At 43.4% G+C, this 21,696-nt stretch overlaps 1 protein-coding gene across 1 annotated transcript in view; it reads left to right on the top strand.

Moving 5' to 3' along the window:
• Positions 1-21,696, top strand: part of WDR59 (WD repeat domain 59) — a 355,903-nt gene that overhangs the window by 301,632 nt on the left and 32,575 nt on the right. Inside the window, exons 21-22 of the mRNA XM_030203634.1 lie at positions 18,277-18,389; positions 18,762-18,909. Coding sequence (XP_030059494.1) covers positions 18,277-18,389; positions 18,762-18,909 — 261 coding nt within the window. The remainder of the gene's footprint in view (positions 1-18,276; positions 18,390-18,761; positions 18,910-21,696) is intronic.

Raw genomic sequence — 21,696 nt, 5'->3', positions numbered from 1 at the left:
ACCCCCGTATGACAGTTTCCCATTAGTTATCTTCCGTCCACCAGGTCTTAGAGATGCTTATTATAGCTTTCTTTTTATTTAGTGCAATATATTCCAACCCTCCCATCCTATTTCTTAATCTTCTGGCATTTGCATACAGACGTTTCATACAATGTTTGTTCCTATTTACAGCTTGCTCAGGAATTGACAGTAATAATTTGCAATCTTGAAAATCTGTCCACTCTTTATTTAATAGACTCCTGATCTACTATGGTCTCTATTGGAACCTCCCTGTCGGGATACCCCACCTTCCCTGTTTGGTGATTCTGCAGTACTGTCTGACCAAACCAGCTGTCACATTGGGTATCCTGCTTAAGACAGTAGTGATGTGTGAATGGGTGGACTGAAGGCCATGTCACAGCCTTGAAAATCTCCTCAGTGGAGGCTGACCTCAAGTGGGCTACTAACAAAGTCATTATGAGCTTCAACATGACCCTCTAGAGTCAGCCCAGCCTGAGCATAAGTAAAGGAGATCTGCTAGCCAATTGGAAATTGTGTGTTTGACAATAGCTACCCGCATCCTGTTTGGGTCAAAAGAAACAAAAAGTTGGGCAGACTGTCAGTGTGCTTTAGTCCGCTCCAGATAGAAGGCTTAGGCTTGCTTGCAGTCTAAAGTATGTAGTACACTTTCGCCAGGATGGGCATATGGCTTTTGGAAAAAAATGTTGGCAGAACACTTGACTGGTTAAGATGGAACTTCACACCTGATTGTTCTCATCCAAGCTGACACTTTGGTTCTGTAGCCAATCTCCAAAAACCTCTAGAGTGTTATAAATAGCCCTTAGCGCCAGAAGGTTAATGTAGAGATCTGTTTCCTGAGCAAGACCACACATGAGCCCTCCCATCCCAAGTTGGATCCATCCATTGTCAACACCTTTTGAGGTGGTGAAATTTGGAATGGGAGCCCCACAATCAAACTAGTCTGAATTGTCCACCAGAGGAGGGATTGAACAAGCTGGAGGAACTTGGATGACATCTGCTAGGTTCCCTGTCACCTGACACCACTGGGAAGACAAAGTCCATTGGACATCTCTCAAATGGAGGTGAGCCGTGGGAGTGACATGCACTGTGGAGGCCACGTGGCCTACCAAATCTCAGCATCTGCTGAGCTGTGACCTGCCTGCTGCTGCAGACCTGCGAGGCAAGTGCTATCAAGGTATTTGCTCTCGCCAGGCGCAAAAAGGTCCAGGTTGCACTGTATCTAGCAGGACACCTATATATGCCAATTGCTGAGTTGGGAGAAGTTGGGATAGCTTATTACAAATCCTAGGAGCTGCTCTGCATTGACTCTTGCACTTCTTACTGCATTATGCTGAACTCCCAGTCTGCGTAGTGATGCTGCGACTACTGCTAGACATTTGGTAAAGACCCTGGGAGCTGACATGAGGCCAAAAGGCAGAATGCAATACTAGTAGTGGTGTTTTCCTACCCGAAATCTGAGATACTTCTGTGACCGAGAAGCATCGAAATGTGGGCATAATCATCCTTCAAATCCAGAGAGCATACCCAAATCTCGTTCCTGGATCATGGGAAGAAGGGTGCCTAGGGGAAATCATCCCAAACTTTTCTTTGATGAAGAATGTGTTCAGGGCCTTAGGTCTAGAATGAGACAAAATCCCTTCCCACCCCCCACCCCCGTCTTCTTGGGCACAAAGAAGTACCTGGAATAGAATCCCTTCCCTTGTTCTCCAGGTGGCACAGGCTCAACTGTGTTGGCCTGTAGAAGGGCAGAGATTTCCTCGACAACTTATGAGAGATGACGTAAGATGTTCTTGTTGGGCAATTTGGTGGATCCAACACCACTGAAATGCGTAACCAAGGCGAACTGTTTGAAGAGCCCACTGGTCGATGGTTATAAGGGGCCACCTTTGCTGGTGAAAATTCAGCCTCCGTCCTACTTGTAACACCATACGAGACATGTTACTTGGATAGCAGCTATGCTCTCCAGGAACCAGTCAAACGTTCGTCCCTTGCTTTGACTGAGGATCTGGCTGGGCCTTCTGGGATTGGGACCGATGGGGCTGGGAGCAACCTAAGCCTTTGAAATTAATAATTTTGCTGCTTCGGCCCAGTTAAAAACCTCCTAGTAGAGGAGGCCAATGGTGGAGGTTGCTGAGAGAGGGACTGAATGGTGTCAGTATGTTTCTGATGAGGTCTGCGATCTCCTCCACCTTGTCCACAAAAGAATTATCTCCTTGGCACAGTATATCCGCTAATCTTTCCTGATCCGCAGATTCCAGGTTAGACATGCAGACATGTGTCTGCACATTCCCACACAAACTGTAGCGGAGAGTCTAGAGAAAATATCAAAGATATCCTAGGTGCCCCTGGACAGATATTGCCTGCACCAGCTGCTTTGTGTGACCTGCTGCTGAGGGAGTGAGTCCATGAGACTTAGTGTACTTTGCACCAAAGATTTGAAGCATACGCTCTTGTAGAGCTGGTAAGACTGGATGCAGTTAATGAGCATCAAGGCCTGATAAACTTTTCTCCCAAACAAATCCAGAGTCAAGGCTTCTCTACCTGGGGGAGCCAAGGCATGAGTCCTGGAACATCTGGCTCGTTTGAGAGTGGATTCGACTACCAGACAAAGGTGAGGCAACTGCACCTTCTTGAATCCGGGAGCCTTCTGGATATGATACTGATTATACGCTTTCTTTAGTACAACATGCACTGAGAGGGGAGATTCCCAACTGTTTGTCAGTTCATCTTTAAGTGTTGGAGGAAAACAAGCACTATGAAGCACTATATATCGCACCTTATGTGTTCCTACATAACAAAAATATATAGGATTATAATACTTGGCACTATCCAGTATGAACAACCTGACTTTAAAAGACAGACCCTGTCCTTTCATCTTTCACTGCTAGTAGCAGTAAAGTGATCAAGCAGGAGAGTTACTGCTAGAAAAAAGAAAGGCAGTGACAGAGATGCAATTAACATTCTTTGAATTAATGCTTTTATTTTTGCAGTATTGTATACTAGTTATCATATAATCTAAAATGGAGTGTACGTTAATAAATACATATGGAGTTACTGCAAACACTGCATCTCTTGAACAGTGGTTATACAGGATGCACAGAAATCACACCCTAGAGACCATGTCACCCATAAGTCATGTCTGACTATGAACTTTGAATTATATTGATGTGTCATTTTCAAAGCACTTAGACCTAGAAACTTCCATAGGTTACTATTAACTTTGTAAGTCTAAGTGCTTTGACAACAAGCCCCATTGTGACATAGATTTATTTATTGACATATATTTACAAGAATTTAGGGGTAGATATTTTACTGGAACTTCAGTGCCGAGCCATGACCAGGCTCTGGCATTGAATATCTGGACATATGCGGCCAGCTAAAACTTAGTCAGCTAAGTGTGATATTCAGCACTTAACCAGCTAAGATCAGTGTAAAGACAGGAATCTATTTTATGCGGTCCTATTTATGCTATTATCTTTTGCTAAATATTGGCACTTAACAGGCTAAGTGCCAACTCCACCTCCAGAACACCCACAGAATAGCAATTTGGGTGCTAACCGTGCATTTCAGTGGCACTATCTGATTAAGTGCTACTAAATATGCCCGGTTAGGTCAAGAGAGGCATTTTAAACGGCCAGGAGCCTCTCCTGGCCATTTAAATTGTTTTGGATATCTGCCTTTCTTAGTTCATAAATATAGAGGGGAATCCTTATCCTTGGCAGATCACATAGTAACATAAAACATTTGATTTTAAAAATATTTTAAAATATTAGGGAGGAAGTGACGTCATCTCTAGAAGATGGATGCATGAGACCCTATCTCCATTGGAGCGGCTAATAAATTTATTTTACTGCTGGTCCCCTGAGCCTTACCTTCTCTGTTTTCTATGCTGGAAGTAGTCTGTGTGATTTCGGCCCAAAAGAGATTGGAAAAGTATAAATTCTCTGCGGATATCCACGACCATGCGTCTGGCTTAGGCCGGACCCTGCAAAGCTCCGCATCAAAATGGCAGCTATGGACTCGGGTCTGACACGGAGGACCCGGTCAAGATTACAGAGAGTGACGGAGAGCTAACTAAGCAAGATGTGGCCAGATGAATTAAGGCACTGAAGGCAGAGATGTCCAAGGTGAGGAAAACGATTCAACTGGGGTGGCAGACATGCAGAGAGAGATTCGCGAGGTTGGGAACCTCGTGGAGCAGACCCAGGAAAAACTTGAAAGCCTGTAAAGCGATATACAGGCGGTGCACGTAGAGCTTCCCAGTGAAAAACAGGAGTGAGAAACCTTAAAACTAGCGCTTGAGGATTTGGAAAACTGATCCAGGTGGTGCAACTTGCACTTTATGTTTCAACGGTTTTTATTGATGATAATAAACATTGTGAACATAATCAAAAAAAAATTCAAACTCTTCGTAAACATAAGAACAAGTCACATTTGCATACTTACATCGTAACAGCATCATCAATGTTTTTTAACATTGTTTTCTCCCCCTCCCCCCCCCCCCCCCCCCCCCCCCGGGCTTATATTTCAACGTTTGTTTATTCTTGATGACACTTCAAACAAAAATCCCCTTCCCTTTCTGCATATACAAAGATATATTACAGTTCCAGTACACAGGTGTATCTATATGCTCTTAACAGTCTTCAAAAAAAAAAAAAAAAAAAATTTTTTTGTACTGCAACTATTTGTTAACCACATAGTATTGAACATACATTAAAATAATACAACTTTTAGCTTGTGTCATGTGTTCAATCTCTAAAGTATTCCTTTTATCTTTGATTACTATTTTTCATGGTGTTGGTATGAGCACTGTCTATTACATTTATAAACCATTGCAAATCCCACGTCTACTGATTGTTTCCCTGCTTATAACGATCCCAGCCTGTTAAGCACTGCGCTCCTAGCCTTATGGGAGATGCATTGTAAGTAACTTGACCATATCTTAACAAATATTTTCCTTTTCTTCGGAACGTTATATGCCTCTCTAGCTTCCCATAGCATTAACTCATGTAGTCTACTTCTCCAGTACCAATAGGATGGAGGTTCAGCCTGCAACCAGTGTTTAAGTATACATTTTTTTCCCACTGCATAGGCCTTACATAAAAATAGCTCTTGATCTTTATCAGAAATCCCATACGCATTTCTTTTGTTCAAAAGCACTCCCCTCCATGAGGGTAACAATCTATGTCCCAGGAGTTTTTCAAAATATGTCTGTAACAATTTCCAAAAGTGTTGTATTCTAGCGCATCGCCAAAATGCATGGAAAAATGTATTGTTGTTTTCATGACATTTTGGGCATTGTACATCTGTTGTCCATCCTGCTTTTACTGCTTGTGATTGCGATATATATCCCCTGTGAATTACCCTGTATTGACTCTCTTGTAGATCCGCCCCACCTACTTGCCCCGGGATTTCTTTTATCAATTTTACAAAATCTATACCTGTCAACTCATATCCTAGGTCTTTGCTCCATAATTTTTCAAGTGACTCATATTTACGGGGGGGGGGGGGGGGCTCAGACTCACCCATGCTTTGTGCAAACCTGATACAGACACCTGCCCACGCTCGTCCCCTTTCAAAAAATCCCGGATCTTGGATCCCAGTCTTGTACCCAAAGCAGTTTGATCCATGCTAAACCAGTAGTGATGTAATTGCCTATAATTATAATGATCTTTAGTGTTTAGTGATAATCTCTGCCTCATGTCATTGAAGCTATATAGAACTCCCTCTTCATTTACTAAGTGTTCTAATAAGGTGATGCCCTGTGTCGACCAGTTCTCGAATAGCCCCTTTTCCAACCCAGGTGGGAGTTGATCGCTAACATTGGGATTATATTGCCAAGATTGCATTACTACTCTCCATATCTTCCTCAAAGGCTGAAGCATTATACTGCTTCTGGCCCATCCCGGTAAGCTTTTTGTTTTTGCATGTAACAAGAAATTCAAATGCCAGGGCCTAAATAGTGCCCGTTCCCATCTCAATGGTGTATACTGAGTAGTATTGCAGAGCCAGTCTCTGAGATGTCTCGTAAGGCATGCCTGGTTGTACCTTTTAATACAGGGTAATCCCAATCCCCCCCGTGCCCACCCGTCAGTCAAGTGATCAAATCGCACCTTGGGTTTCTTCCCTCCCCATAAAAATCCCCGACAAATCTTATTCAACTGTCGTGAATCCTTACTATTTATGTATATAGGTAGCACTTGCAACAAATAAAGCCATCTGGGGAATATAATCATTTTAAATAGATTTATTCGGCCCATTAATGATATCGGTAAGAGATTCCATCGTTCCATAGACTGTCTAGTATCTTGTAAATGTTTTACCACATTAATTGTATAAATTTTCGTGGTATCCATTGTTAAGCGTATCCCTAAGTATCTAAAAGATTCCTCTGCCCATCTCAATGGTAAATGTCTCAACCTTTCTCTGATTTGGTCTCCCTCTCTCTGCAAAACTTCAGATTTATCGAGGTTGAGTTTAAAACCAGAGAAATCGCCATACTCTGCCATACACTCTAAGAGAGCCGGCAGCGATGTCTCCGGCTGAATTACGTGGGCTAGCAAATCATCTGCAAAGGCTGCTATTTTAAAAGTTTCTGATCCCACCTGAATGCCATGTATATCCGGTGTTCTCTGTATATCCCTTATCAATGGGTCCAGAGTAAGAACAAACAACAGGGGCGACAATGGGCATCCCTGCCTTGTCCCCCGATTTATGGGAAACGGTGAGGACACAATACCGTTGACCCCTACCTGAGCTTGTGGCGAATAATATAAAGCTTGAATCGCTTCTTGAAAAAACCCCTTTATACCGTAGGCGTCTAAAGTTCCAAATAAAAATCCCCATACCACTCTATCGAACGCCTTTTCGGCGTCGAAACTGACTAGTACCGATGATATACCCTGCTTGGATGTTTCCTCCAATGTTGTCAAAATCTTCCTCATGTTTTTGGTGATGGTTCTACCCTGCACAAATCCTACCTGAGATTCCTCAATTAGATCTGGCAATATTCGAGATAGGCGATTTGCCAAGACTTTAGCCAATAATTTAGCTTCATAATTAAGCAGTGATATGGGCCTATAAGATTCAGGTTTCTGGGTATCTCTCCCTGGCTTTGGAATTACTATAATTTGTGCTGTTCTCAAAGAGGAGGGCATTTGTTTCTCCTGTACTATGGCATTAAACATTGATGTAAGTGGTGTTACTATGTCGTCTTTTAGTAGTTTGTAAAATTCTCCTCTGTATCCATCCGGGCCCGGGGCTTTACCCAGCGGTCCCTGCTGTATAGCCCATGAGACTTCTTCTACTTCTATGGGGGCATTTAGCATAGTTAAACCTGATACTTCTATTTGTGGTAGAACCTGTCCCGCAAAATAGATCTCACTGTCTACTGCTGGTGGGTCTGGAATGGCATATAGATTCTTATAGTATTCTTGCATAATTTTATTGATTTGAAAATCCTCGTTTTCTAATATTCCATTAACTGATTTCAATGCTTTTATCTTATAAGGACCCTGCTGAGACTTTTGTCAGTTTGGCTAACATTCTCCCACTTTTATTGGCATATTTATATAATTGATATCTATAGTAAGCATAATTTTTTTTTGCTCTGCAATGTAACCTCTCGTTCAGTGTTTGTTGCAATTCCAAAAGTTGGGCTTTTAGTGTTATATTATGATGCCGCCCATATTCACGCCTAACCCTTGTTATTTCTTTTTCTAGCCGAAGCTGTTCCTTCTCCCATATTTTTTTTTTGTTGGCTCGTGTATGCAATTGTCTCCCCTCTAAGTACGGCCTTGGCCGTATCCCAATAAAGTATTGGAGTCGTCTGGTGTGCCTGATTAGCGTCTAGAAATTGCTTATATTTTTTTAGTATGAACTCTTTAAAGTTCTGGTCTTTATATAATCGAGGAGGGAATTTTCATTGAAACAAACCAGGTCTTCTTTCTAATGCTTCCCACATTACTGTTACCATAGCATGATCTGATATTTTAATAGGGCCTATGTCCGCTGCACGAATTTGTGTAAAAAGGGGTCGAGAAATAAACATATAATCTATTCTTGACATGGTGCCATGCGCCCGAGACAAGTGCGTATAGTCACGCTCCGATGGATGTAGTGTTCTCCACACATCCACCAGGTCAAAGACCTCACTTAACATTTCTATTCCTCTGGATTCCCCTCCCGACCCCTTCCTTCCCCTTTGCGACCTATCCAATGTGGCATCTCCCACCGCATTAAAGTCCCCTCCCACCAGCAGGGGAATTCCCTCAAAGCTTATTAGATGTCGTAGAAGTTGTTTATAAAATCCCTTAGCATATGTATTTGGAGCATAGACATTACATAAAACCACTGGTTGATGTTCTACTGTTAAATGTGCTAACACAAACCTGCCTTCCTTATCGGCAATAATTTTGTGGGTCTCAACCTGTATCCCTTTCTTAATCAATATTATCACCCCCGCTTTTTTGGCCTGTGCCGGGGATTCGTAGTAGGTACCTACCCACCAGCGACGTAATTTCTCATGTTCTTTGGCATTTAAATGTGTCTCTTGCAACAATGCAATTGTAACTTTCTGCTTATAAAGTTCCTGTAGAATTTTCTGTCTTTTTATCGGTGAAGATATCCCTCCCACATTCCAAGACACTACTTTAAATGTCATCCCGCGTGTTCTTTGTGGCTAAAGTCCCTGATTCTAATAGTTCATTGTGTGGATGGAAGGGGCATCCCAGCCTATACCCCCGCCACCAATAACTATACAGTAGATTTCTTAAACATGCTTTGTCTGACATGACATTTCCTTTGTTCTGTGCTTCCACAACCATGAAACATAAATTCCTCTTTATCCCTCCCTCTACCCTCCCCCCCACCCCCACACCCCAAGCCCCCTCCATATCTTACAGCACCTGTGTGCTTCACTTCCGTGCGCCGGATCTGGGATCCCACCCAATCCATTGAATTATATCATTAAATGTTTGTCGTCCCCCTTGTATCTTTACAAATGGAACCATTAACTGTTTAATTACCAATCTATCCCAACAAGAACAAATTATCATAACTCATCTGTCCAATTCTTCTTCTTCACCTCCTTCCATTCAGGCTCTTTTTATTCCTTCTAGGTCTTTGTTCAGGTGTTTCCAGGATTATTTAGTCTGTCTGCTTCCAACCTGTCTGCAAATGCTTGGGCTGCTTCCACTGTGTCACAATACTTTACTGCGCCGTTGTGTTGAATTCTCAATTTAGCTGGATATAATAAGCTAAAACGGATCTTCATCATATGTAGTCTCCCACAAACTGGCGAATACTGTTTACGTTGAAACAAAACTTTGGTAGAGTAATCTTGAAAACACAGTATCTTGTGGCCGTCTATTTCCAGTGCCTTCCCTTGCCGAAGAGCTGCTAGCACATCCATTTTATGCTGATAATGGAGTAATCGTAAAATGACCACTCTAGGCCTTGCATTTGCTTCCTTTTGCGGGCCCAGGCGATGAGCCCGCTCGATCTGAAGTGGTCCGTTCTTAGCTGGTTGAGGCAGATTCTTGATAAGCCACGGCTCTAAGAAGCCCCGCAGTTCTGTATCGGTTATCGATTCCGGTATTCCTACTAAGCGGAGATTGTTCCTACGAGAACGATTCTCCAAATCATCCACTTTTTCTTCCAAGTTTGAAATCGTTTTTTGGAGGTGTTCAATTGACTTAGACATGTCCTGCGAAGAGTCTTCCACGACCCCCAACCTCTGTTGAACCTCCTGAATTTCCGTGGTAAAAGTGGTGATTCTTTGATCCATTCTTTCAAGTTTATCTATAATTTGTTGGAGCTTATGGTTCATGGTGTCCTCCACAGCAGCTTTAACTTCTGTTACAATTTCTGACGCCCAAGCAGAGCTGATCGACGGTGATGACTGAAAGCTCTTATCTGCCATCTTTGTTCCTCCGTTCTTGTTTTTTTCTATCTCTTTCTTGGTGCTTCTGGTCGCCATGTAATAGTTCTAGGGTAACCTGTATACGTGTTTTCTTTCCAGGAGTGTATAGGTCTACCCTGCCTTTACAGTCTCAATAAAGTTATATTCTTTTTTATTGGTAATTTGTCTGGTCTGGTCAGCGTGAGCAACTGAGTACAGCTCTTTTCTTACCGCTAGCCTCTTCCTCCGCGGATCAGCTTGAGGAGCACATGTGGGAGCCAAACGTTTGGCCTAATCCCCCTCTCTGCCGCTCCCCTCGTGCGCACTTCGCTATTTGTCTTGGCTTCCGTCTCTCTCTCCCATGCGTCTCATTGCTTGCTCGCCCCTTTAGTTGCCCCTCTGATTTGCCGCTCCGGTATTTGCTCGCTATAGCGAGTGTGGGTATTTTACCGTCACTTCAGCCTCCTTACACAGCTCTTTTTACTTCTGGCATATGTCTTCCGGCTGTTACCAATTGCGATTCCACGCGGGCACGAGCAGGCAAGCGTTTATCGAAATTTTTCTCCTCATTCGAACCGGGTGCAACTTACGATGTTCTGAAGCATACAGTAAGTATTCCGCTTCCTGTTGCTCTCTCTTCTCACATAATTTGGGGGCCGATAATACTATTTCTGGTGGGATCCCAGTCTTCTTCTTCAGGAGCTCAGCTCGCGACGGCCATCTTGACCGGCAGCTCCACCGGAAGTCGTGCAACTTGCACTTTAAAGGAATTCCAGAATTGGACCAGAACAATGACTGCGCTTACATTATTCGGGAGATTTGCGCCACACTTCTGTTCTCAGCTGCTGGGGAACAGGACGTGGAACCCCTGCCTGCTATTAAGCTCAACCAAGTCCATAGAGGTCTGGGGCTCCAACATGACTCACTTCCCAGGGACATTGTAGTGGAGGAGTAGCCTAGTGGTTAGTGCAGTGGACTTTGATCTTGGGGAACTGAGTTCGATTCCCACTGCAGCTCCTTGTGACTCTGAGCAAGTCACTTAACCCTCCATTGCCCCTGGTACAAAATAAGTACCTGAATATATGTAAACCGCTTTGAATGTAGTTGCAAAAACCTTAGGCGGTATATCAAGTCCCTTTTCCCTTTCCCTTCCACGATTATACCGTTAAAGAGGTGATATGGAAGAGGGGGAGATCCCATGGGAAAACTACAAAGTCACAGTGTTTCAGGATTTGGAGAGAGGAACACTCCAGAGGCAGAGGGAATTTCGAGATCTCACTATAAATATCTATAATAGTTTGGCTACCGCTACCGCTGGCTATATCCATTTGGATTGCTGTTTACAGTGGCTGGTCAATCAAGACGGGTCCTCACTGTGACGGAAGCTTGGAAAGCCCTCCTAGAGCTCGGCTGCAAAGTTTTACATAAAACGTCCAAATTCTGAACAGGAAAGAAGGTAATTTTCGAAAAAGATAGACGTCTATCTTTTGTTTTCGAAAATATTATGGACGTTTTATGATATGGACATTTTATTTTTTTGGTCCATTTTCAATCATAAAATGTCCAAATGCAAAATGTCCAAAATAGAGTAGGAGTGGCTTAATGGTTAGTAGTGCAGTGAGCTTTGGTCCTGGCAACATGGGTTCAATTCCCACTTCAGCTCCATATGACTTTGGGCTAGTCAAATGCAAAAGGAGCATTTTTGGATATGACGTCTAAGTCTGAATTTGTCAGAAAAGGAAAGGTCGTTTTCTACAAAAAAAAAAACCTGTCATATCTTTTCCTTTTCAAAATGCTGTTTGGAAAAACATTTTGTGATTTGGATGTTTTATTTTTTGGTCCATTTTCAAACAAAAACCATCCAAATGCAAAACGTACAAAATACACAAGAAAATCCACAATAGAGTGAAACCATTCACACGTTCTAAGTGTGGTAAAAGCTTTGGTTGTAATGTAAATCTCAAAGTGCATCAGAAAGTGCACACGGGAGAGAAACCATTTGTATGTATAGAGTCCGGTAAAAGCTTTTGTCAGACGGTAAACCTCACAATGCACCAGAGAATACACACATTTACATGTCCTGAGTATGGTAAAAGCTTTGGTTGGAAAGAAAGCCTCACACAGCATCAGAGAATCCACACAAGGAAGAAACCATTTACATGCACTGAGGAGGAGGTAAAAGCTTCAGTTGCATTGGGACAGGTAATTAGGGAATGTACACTCTTGCTATGAAGTATGGAAAAATAGCACTCTGGTATTTAGATATATGTAATGAGAGACCTCCTTTCCATCTATACATCTGAATTCAAAGCCCAAATCTAATGATAAACAATAGACACAAGGCTCAGATGTTTAAAAAAAAAAAAGAAAGCTTGGCATCAGGTAGAATATTGGAAAAGTGACATCCAAGGAAAGCAGTAGGGCATCTTGGGGGCACTGCAGTGGACTTTATAAAATGCTCCCAGGTACACATCTCACCATTGCTTCCTCCCTTACCTTGTCTGCTTAGCCCCCCAAAACCCATCCCAAACCCACTACCCCCAACTGTACACCACTACCATAGCCCTTACAGGTGAAGGGAGCACCAATATGTGGGGTTTCTGGTGGATTTTGGAGGGCTCACAGTTTCCTCCACAAGTGTATCAAGTAGGGGGAGGTAGAAGCCTGGGTCCACCTGTCTGCAGTGCACTGCACCACTACTAGACTACTCCAGGGTCCTGCATGTTATTCTAATGGACCTGAGTATAACATCTGAGGCTGGCAAGTAATATTTTTAATCACATTTTTTGGGGGGGGGGGGTGGAAGGGGGATAGTGACCACTGGGGGGGAGTAAAGGGAGGTATCCCCGATTCCCTCCAGTAGTCATCTGGTCATTTGGGGCACCTCTTGTGTGGAGTAGAGGAGTAGCCTAGTGGTTAGTGCAGCAGACTTTGATCCTGGGGAAATGGGTTCAATTCCCACTGCAGCTATTTGTTATAAAAACAGGTTTAGCTCAAAGTTTTAGTCTTGGACGTTTTTGTTTTGTTCCATTATGGCTGAAAGACATCTAAGTCTTAGGAATGGCCAAGTCCCGCCTTGAACATGCCCCTGGCACCACCCCCCTTGAGATTCAGACATCCTTCTGACAGACTTCAGAGAAAAACATCCATAAAGAGGTTTTGAAAATACTGATTTGAACATTTTTGTGAGATAAACGTCCAAATGCAGACTTATGTCACTTTTTGGATGTTTTTCTCTTTTGAAAATGAGCCTGATAGTGTGGTGTAGTCGCTAGGAAAAGGTCTTAGACTCTATAATAGATATTTCTATTTCTGATCAAGCTCCTGTGGGAATACCTCTGGGAGGCCTGGAGGAAGAGAGATGTCAAGTGCGTTGGAGATTGACTGAAAATATTTTAGGTGATTAAAAAGGTGCGTAATGAACTTCTGGATGTAATTCGTGACCGTCTCACATTTAACGATATGGGGGAGGTTTCCGATGGCACTCTGTGGGATGCTCTCAAGGTGATTATACGGGGCCACTTTTAAGTTGGGGGGCCCATAAGAAATGAGAAAGAGAGCGAAAAGAATTAGAGTTGAGATCACGCTTGGTTTACTTGGAGCGTCTACACCAGGAAGGAGAGTCGGATAGTGTTTTTTTTACAGTTGTAACAGTGCCGTATGGAGCTTAATAAGCTGAAGGTAGAACATGTGGCATATATGAGGAGACTAACCCAACAAAAAATTTTTGAATTTGGTAATAAATTGGGCAGAATGCTAGTTAATCACCTTCGATATTGACAGCAATTAAACACGTTATGAAAATTAAAAGCCCTGGGGATGTACTGTACTACCAAGATAGAGATATTCGAGGGCAGTTCACTCAGTTTTACCAATCTTTGAATAGCAGAGGGGAAGGGGAGGAGGCAACATTGAGGATTGTGCAAAACTAGAGGCTCCTTTCCACCTGGAGGAGCTTATGTTGGTCATAAAGGGGCTCAAGGGAGGGAAGGCTCCAGGTTTAATTGTTTTCTCTGCAAGACTTTTAAAAAATATTCGTGGGAGAGGTGGGTCCACTTTTGGTGCAAGTAGGGAATGCATGTTTTGGTGGTCAGTCACTCCCAGTAAGTATGCATGAAGCAGGGATATCTGTGCTTTTGTAGCTGGGACTCCACCTGGCGCTTTGTAGCTCCTACCGCCCAATCTCTTTGCTAAACTTGGATATTAAAATCTTGTCCAAGGCCCTAGCAGACAGGCTAGGGCAGGTGCTTTCCCAGCTGATACATATGGATCAATTGGGCTTTGTGGCCCATAGGCAAGTTGCATTCAATATTCGACAAACTTTGCACGTATTATGGGAAGCTCAGCAGAGGAGAGTCACAATAGGTTTTCTAAGTACGGACGCTGAGAAAGCATTTGATAGGGTCAAGTGGCCCTATCTGTGGCAAGAGTTGCAAAGTATGGGATTCCGGCAAGGTCTTTTAAGCTGGCTAAGTCGTTTATATGAGAAACCGGTGGCACGGCTCAAAATTAATTAGCTTTTTCAGTTTATCATTGAACCATGGTATTGAGTTATGCTCGTGAAGTTCTTGTTCGTAAGGGTGCTATTTCATCTAGTTTGCATTTGCATCTTTTATCTCATTCCATGAGGTAATATATGGAGTCTGTTTGTGCTGTCCATTCATTGTTGTATATCTGTTGCCAGAATGTTTTTGTGTCTACTTGACCTCTTGTGCTGTAGGATGTGTGTTCTTGTATTTGGTGTAATCCCTTCTTCTGCCAGTGTAGGGATAAATTTAATTTGTAGTGATCAGTCCAGGGTGTTTCTGTCCATTTAATATCTGTTATTATTAGGTTCTGGTCTGTTGAAAGTTTGTGTGAGATAAGATCAAGTGTGTGCCCTTTGACGTGAGTTGCTTGCATTTGTGAACATTTGAGATCCCATAGGTCGAGGAATTCCTTACTTTCTCGTGTGTTGATTGCATTTGGGTCCTAAGTGAAGGTTGATGTCTCTTAATACTAGTACGGAATTCATTGGAGCCCTGTTGAACACAAAGACAGTTCGAGCTTATCTTCCCGAGGCAAGGGCAGACATCCTCCTGTCCCTGGTGTCCATAGCTCGAGCGTCTCAACGGGTCACGGCTCGGCAGATGTTGAGGCTTCTAGGCCACATGGCCTCCACAGTTCATGTGACTCCCATGGCACGCCTACATATGAGATCGGCTCAATGGACCCTAGCTTCCCAGTGGTACCAAGCTGCAGGGAGTCTAGAGGATGTAATCCAACTGTCCACCGACTTTTGCAATTCTCTTCAGTGGTGGACGATTCGATCCAATTTGACCTTGGGATGTCCATTCCAAATTGCTCAGCCACAAAAAGTGCTGAAGACGGATGCATCCCTTCTGGGGTGGGGAGCTCATGTAGATGGGCTTCACACTCAAGGAGCCTGGTCCTTTCGGGGAAAAGGTCTTCAGATCAATCTCCTGGAGTTGCGGGCGATCTGGAACGCTCTAAAGACTTTCAGAGATTGGCTGTCCAACCAAATTATATTGATTCAGACAGACAATCAGGTTGCTATGTACTACACCAACAAGCGGGGGGGGCACCGGATCTCACCCTCTGTGTCAGGAAGCCGCCCAGACTTTGGGCTCGCCATCATGGCATGTTTCTCCAAGCCACTTATCTGGCAGGCATAAACAACAGTCTGGCCGACAGCTTGAGCAGGATAATGCAACCTCACAAGTGGTCACTGAACATGGGTGTAGTCCGCAAGATCTTCCGAGCGTGGGGCACCCCCTCGGTGGATCTTTTTGTCACTCAGATCAATCACAAGGGCCCTCAGTTCTGTTCCAGGCTTCAGGCCCATGACAGACTAGAGTCAGATGCTTTTCTCCTGCATTGGGGGACAGGCCTTCTGTATGCATATCCTCCCATACCTCTGGTGGGGAGGACTTTTCTGAAACTCAAGCAAGACTGTGGAACCATGATCCTGATTGCACCCTTCTGGTCGCATCAGATTTGGTTCCCTCTTCTTCTGGAGTTGTCCTCCGAGAACCATGGAGATTGGAGTATTTTCCAACCCTCATCACCCAGAACGAGGGGTCACTTCTGCATCCCAACCTCCAGGCTCTGGCTCTCATGGCCTAGATGTTGAGAGCTTAGAATTCGCCTCCTTGGGTCTTTCACAGGGTGTCTCCCGTGCCTTGCTTGCTTCCAGGAAAGATTCCACGAAGAAGTCTTACTCTTTTAAATGGAGGAGGTTTGCCTTCTGGTGTGACAGCGAGGCCCTAGATTCTCTTTCTTGTCCTACACAGACCCTGCGCTTGAATACCTTCGGCACTTATCAGAGTCTGGTCTCAAGACCAACTCCGTAAGAGTTCACCTTAGTGCGACTTGTGCTTATCATCGCCATGTAGAAGGTAAGCCTATCTCTGGATAGCCTTTAGTTGTTCACTTCATGAGAGGTTTGCTTTTGTCAAAGCCCCCGATCAAACCTCCACCAGTGTCATGGGATCTCAACGTCGTTCTCACCCAGCTGATGAAAGCTCCTTTTGAGCCACTGAATTCCTGCATCTGAAGTACTTGACCTGGAAGGTTGTTTTCTTGGTGGCTGTTACTTAGGGTTAGTGAGCTTCAGGCCTTGGTAGTGCATGCACCTTATATCAAGTTTCATCATAACAGAGTAGTCCTCCGCACGCACCCTAAGTTCCTGCCAAAGGTGGTGTCGGAGTTCCATCTGAACCAGTCAATTGTCTTGCCAACATTTTTTCCCTGTCCTCATACCTGCCCTGACGAAAGCAGTTTACATACCTTGGACTGCATTGGCCTTTTACGTGGAGCGGACAAAGCCCTTCAGACAGTTGTTTGTTTCTTTCGATCCCAACAGGAGAGGAGTCGTCACTGGAAAACGCACAATCTCCAATTGGCTAGCAGATTGCATTTCCTTCATTTATGCCCAAGCTGGGCTCACTCTAGAGGGCCATGTCACGGCTCATAGTATTAGAGCCATGACTGCATCAGTGCCTCACTTAGTCAGCCTCCATTGAGGAGATTTGCAAGGCTGCAACGTGGTCATCAGTCCACACATTCACATCTCACTACTGCCTTCAGCAGGATACCCAACATGACAGTCAGTTTGGGCAGTCAGTGCTGCAGAATCTGTTCGGGGTTTAGGATCCAACTCCACCCCCCCTTAAACCCATTTTTGTTCTGTTCCAGGCTGCACTCTCAGTTAGTTGTTTATAGTTTCAGGTCAATCTATGTTATGTCCTCGCTGTTGCGAGGCCCAATTGACCAATGTTCATTGTTTTGCGTGAGCCTGGGTGCTAGGGATACCCAACATGTGAGAACAAGCAGCCTGCTTGTCTTCGGAGAAAGCGAAGATACTTACCTGTAGCAGGTATTCTCCTTGGACAGCAGGCTGATTGTTCTCACAAACCCACCCACCTCCCCTTTGGAGTTATTTATTTCTCTATATGCTTTTGGATTTATCTGAGGAGAAGTGCTCACGCGACGGGCAGGAAATCAGTCCGAGCATGCGCAGTGCGAGCTGCACGCGCGCCAGAAGACTCTGGCAAAACTTTACTTTTTTGCTTACAAAAATTTGCCGATTCCTGGGCTGACACGGATATCGACCCACATGTGAGAACAATCAGCCTGCTGTCCTCGGAGAATACCTGCTACAGGTAAGTATCTTCGCTTTCTTTCTGTATGTAATTGTATTTTATTGATTTTAGAAATTTTTAATTGTCATTTTTGGTCTGTTAATAAGTACTATTTTTGTATCTTTATTCATCCCTGTAGTTTGTTGGATTTTAATTGATCCTCCCCTACTCCTTAACCTAAGACTCTTAACCTTAATTTAGTACCATCTGTTCTTACAGCCCTTCAAAAATAGAATCGGGTAGCCATTGTTACTGGGCACTACCTGTCTCATAACTGTTCAGTGTGGCATACGAATTTAAAAACAAGAACCTTTACTCATTCAGTCACAGGAGACTGTTATGAATTAAAACAATTTTCCAATTGTAAAACGCAGATTGTGATTTATGCTGTTATCTGCCCATGCAGTTTATTATACATTGGCAAGACTAAAAGGGCATTCAATAAGCGTATCATAGAGCAAAAAAGTGTCATCAAGAGGAAGGTTTTGTTTCATCTGTTCTTACAAAATAATTTGCTGCTATCATCGCTTGGTGCAAATCACGTAGCCACCTTTATCATGCAAACCTTATGGTAGTTTTCGTAGAGGACCTACCTCTCATTGTCATCTTTGAAATTTAGCATAATGTAGTACATTTTGCAACTTTGTGAGCTACTAAAATTTGCCCAATCTATATAATGCATAATTTTAAATTTTCTTCTTCACTGCCCAGGTGTGGTCATTGGCTGCAGTAGCCACGGACATCGGCCTTAGCCCAAAATGGGACCCAGATTTGGAGACTCCATGGGCTCAACATCCATTCGGGCGACAACTGCTGGAGTCATTGTAGGTTTGCAGATCTGGGAGGAAGGGGTAACATGTTTGGAGTCATGTAACTGCATGTAATCAAAGCTAATCTGAATTCCATTTATTAATTGAAATGAGATGCATTTGTCTGAAAATCAGTATTAATTTCAAGCTGCATGTATTCGATCAGGCTGTTGCTACTCACTTGTAGAAAGTTTCCTATCTGTGTGTTTGTGTCCTAGAGAGGGATGCTTATAGATATAAAAAGTAATGCTGCATTTCCTAAAGACTTCTAGGCTTCCCTTTTCTGCTCTCTTTGCCCCCCCCCCCCCTCCCTCCCCCACCCATGACTGGTTCTTTTTCTTTGCATTTGTCTTGTTTCTTATTCTCCTCTCTCCTCTGTTCTTGCAGGCTGGTCCATTACTGTCAGCTGCATGATGTGCAGACACTGGCTATGCTCTGCAGTGTCTTTGAGGCGCAACCCCAATCACAGGGATACGTACACTCATCTGTACCTTTCCCTCAGCGCTCCTCCAACTCCATCTCCCACAGCCGATACGTAAGAATTTTCTTGATAGTCTATTAGGATTGCACTTTTTGCCAAGCCTTTGATCTCTATTGGCCAGGAGCGATTGTTCTATTCACTGACCAGTCCCATTAAGAGGTGTGTTACGAGGCAGAAGTTTCCACAGAGTAGCTGCAGCATCTTGTTTTTGGGCTGTCCTATCTGGTATCAGGTTTGGAAAGTGGAAGGTTATTTAGCACTAGGTTTGTACTCCTATACTGAAGCTTATCTAGGACACAGATTGCAACATTCTTGCCCTGGTAAACTGTCTCCTAACACCTTGCTATAACACGGCTACATTGTAGACATTTAAAATTATATGTGGGATGCCCTGATGAAAGTTGTACTCAATTGTGTATTATCCCTAGTGCAGTGTTTTCCAACTCTGTGCTGTCAGACCAGGTCTGATGTTGCAGAAAAGTCACCACTGTTTGATGCTCAGGTGCAGGCTAGCACCTAAGCTCTGCTCTCGGTATGTCGTAGCAAGAAGACACACAGATGCTCTTTTTTGAGTAAATGTGTAGTTAATATGCCTCTCTTTCTTGGCTACACTGAGTCCCAGAGTGTAGGAATTAACAGGCAACATACATAGTATGGCAGCCTGGTCTCACTTACACCACACCAACTCATCTTTCCTCACTTGAGCTTTCTCCTTATTTCCTTTCTAACTTTTCTCTCATTTTTAAGCTGAGTGAGATGAGGACAGTTTACACTGAGCACCAGATATGATTGACTGTTTGGAGCAGCAAACACATATGCAATGTCTAGTGGTAGGCAGGGTAACTAAACTGATAAAGAAAAGAAAAAGAGAAAACAATATACCCCCACTGAATATGTGACATCATAATGATCCAAAATTATTTCAACTTAAAGAGAGGATGGCATCAGAAATTCACTTAGAATTGGCCATTGGACCTCCGACAGCAGTGTTTCCCAATCAGTCCTGGAGTACCCTATTTCCAGTCAGGTTTTCAGGAAATCCACAATAAATATGTATGAGATTGATTTGCACATACTGCCTTCATTGTATGCAAATCTCTTTCATGCATATTCATTGAAGATATCATGAAAACCTGACTGGCAGTGGGGTACTCCAGGATCAACTTGGGAAACATTGTCCTGTAGCACCAGCTATTCCAGGTCCCAGGCAAATAGTAGAATCAATCACTTGCCACTTACTGCCTCAGTTGGAGTCTTAAAATAGTCAGTAGGCTACACAAACTTTATTCATATCCAAAAATGTTTTTGTATCAACTTGGGAAATACAAGTTGTTCCTGGAGTACCCTGTTGCCAGATTTTCAGGATATCTGCAGTGAACATGCATGAAAAGGATCTGCATACAATGGAAGTAGCATGTGGAAATCAATCTCGTGCATATGCGCTGTAGATATCCTGAAAACCTGATTGGCAATGGGATACTCAGAACTGACTTGGGAAACATTGCTGTATGGGGTCCAGAGGTCAATTCTAATTGAATTTCTGATGCCACCCTGTCTTTTAGTTGGAATAATTTTGGATTATTATGATGTCACAAGGTTTTTATTCCCCCTTTTTCCTTTTGTGGGTAACTAACTGAGCCAACTGCCCCCACACTGTGAATACTTTGGCTTTGGCCAGCATTCTCTATAGAAAGAAGTGGGGAGATCTGCCAGCAGGGAGGCACTGAGGAGATGAGATGGAGGGAGAAAGCATCCATGCATGGTGGAAAGTTGAGAGCAAGGAAGGAGCAAGGGTTAACAAGCAGTAAGGAATGGAAAAAACAGAAGCAGCTGGCTGACATGTTTAAATTAAAAGACAGCTGAGAGAGAAGAGATCAAAGCAGAGAGATGCAGAAAGAGACGAGGGAGACCTGAGAAGAGACAGTGGGATCAATGAAAAACATGCTAGAGCTGTGAGTAAGCTGTGAATGCAACCTGTACTTTATCTTCCATTACCAATGAAACCATAGAGATGGTGGGGGATATTTACAGGTGATGGAGGCACACCTAATCAGTAAGGTTTTCTGGATTCCCAAAATGAATGATTCATGAGAGAGATTTGCATACAATTTGAAACATGTTTCCAAAATATGCAAATTAACGTTTTCTATATTTATTGTAGAAATCCAGAAAACCTGACTGGCTAGGTGTGTCTTCAGGTGAGGCTTGAGAAACACTGCACTACAGGAACAGTGCAGCAGCAATTATCTGCATGCCGTGTGTATCTCTCCTTTCCCGTTTTTATGTGTTCGTATATATATCTATAGATATAGATATGAATGATATGGGGGAGTTGCCAAGCTGCAGTGCCTTTTGCACCAACAGCAAATGCATTGGTTAGTTAAAAATGTTCCTGGAATGCTTATGACAGGCATGTGTTTGCAGGCCTAGTTTTTAGGTATAGGCAACTACCTAGAGTGGCAGATTTTGAAGGCACCATATACCTGAGCTTTGCAAGAGCATGATTCCACATAATTTATGACCATATTTTGTGATCTTTGCGGTGAACGTTTCTCGTTCCACCACTCTCTGGTCATGCCTATGGTTGCCAACATCTTAAATATGGCCCTGTGTACATGTGTGTTTCTGATCCCCTTTCCATTGTTTTGTTTTATAAATTTAATTGCAGTTTTTATCTAGCAGTTTCCTCTTGCTGCTTTGTACTTCTAGTTCGGTCAGAACTGAGATCTGGTATGATGAGCCTTCATTTGCAACTACTCAGATTTTTTTTCTCCTATTTTCTGTCATTCCAACCCCCAACAACATACCTAAGCTTGTCATTGCAGTAATGGTCCTGGGCTG

Source organism: Microcaecilia unicolor, chromosome 5 (genome assembly GCF_901765095.1).
Source record: "Microcaecilia unicolor chromosome 5, aMicUni1.1, whole genome shotgun sequence".
Classification (NCBI taxonomy): domain Eukaryota; kingdom Metazoa; phylum Chordata; class Amphibia; order Gymnophiona; family Siphonopidae; genus Microcaecilia; species Microcaecilia unicolor.
This window is presented reverse-complemented; position numbering and strand designations above follow the sequence as displayed.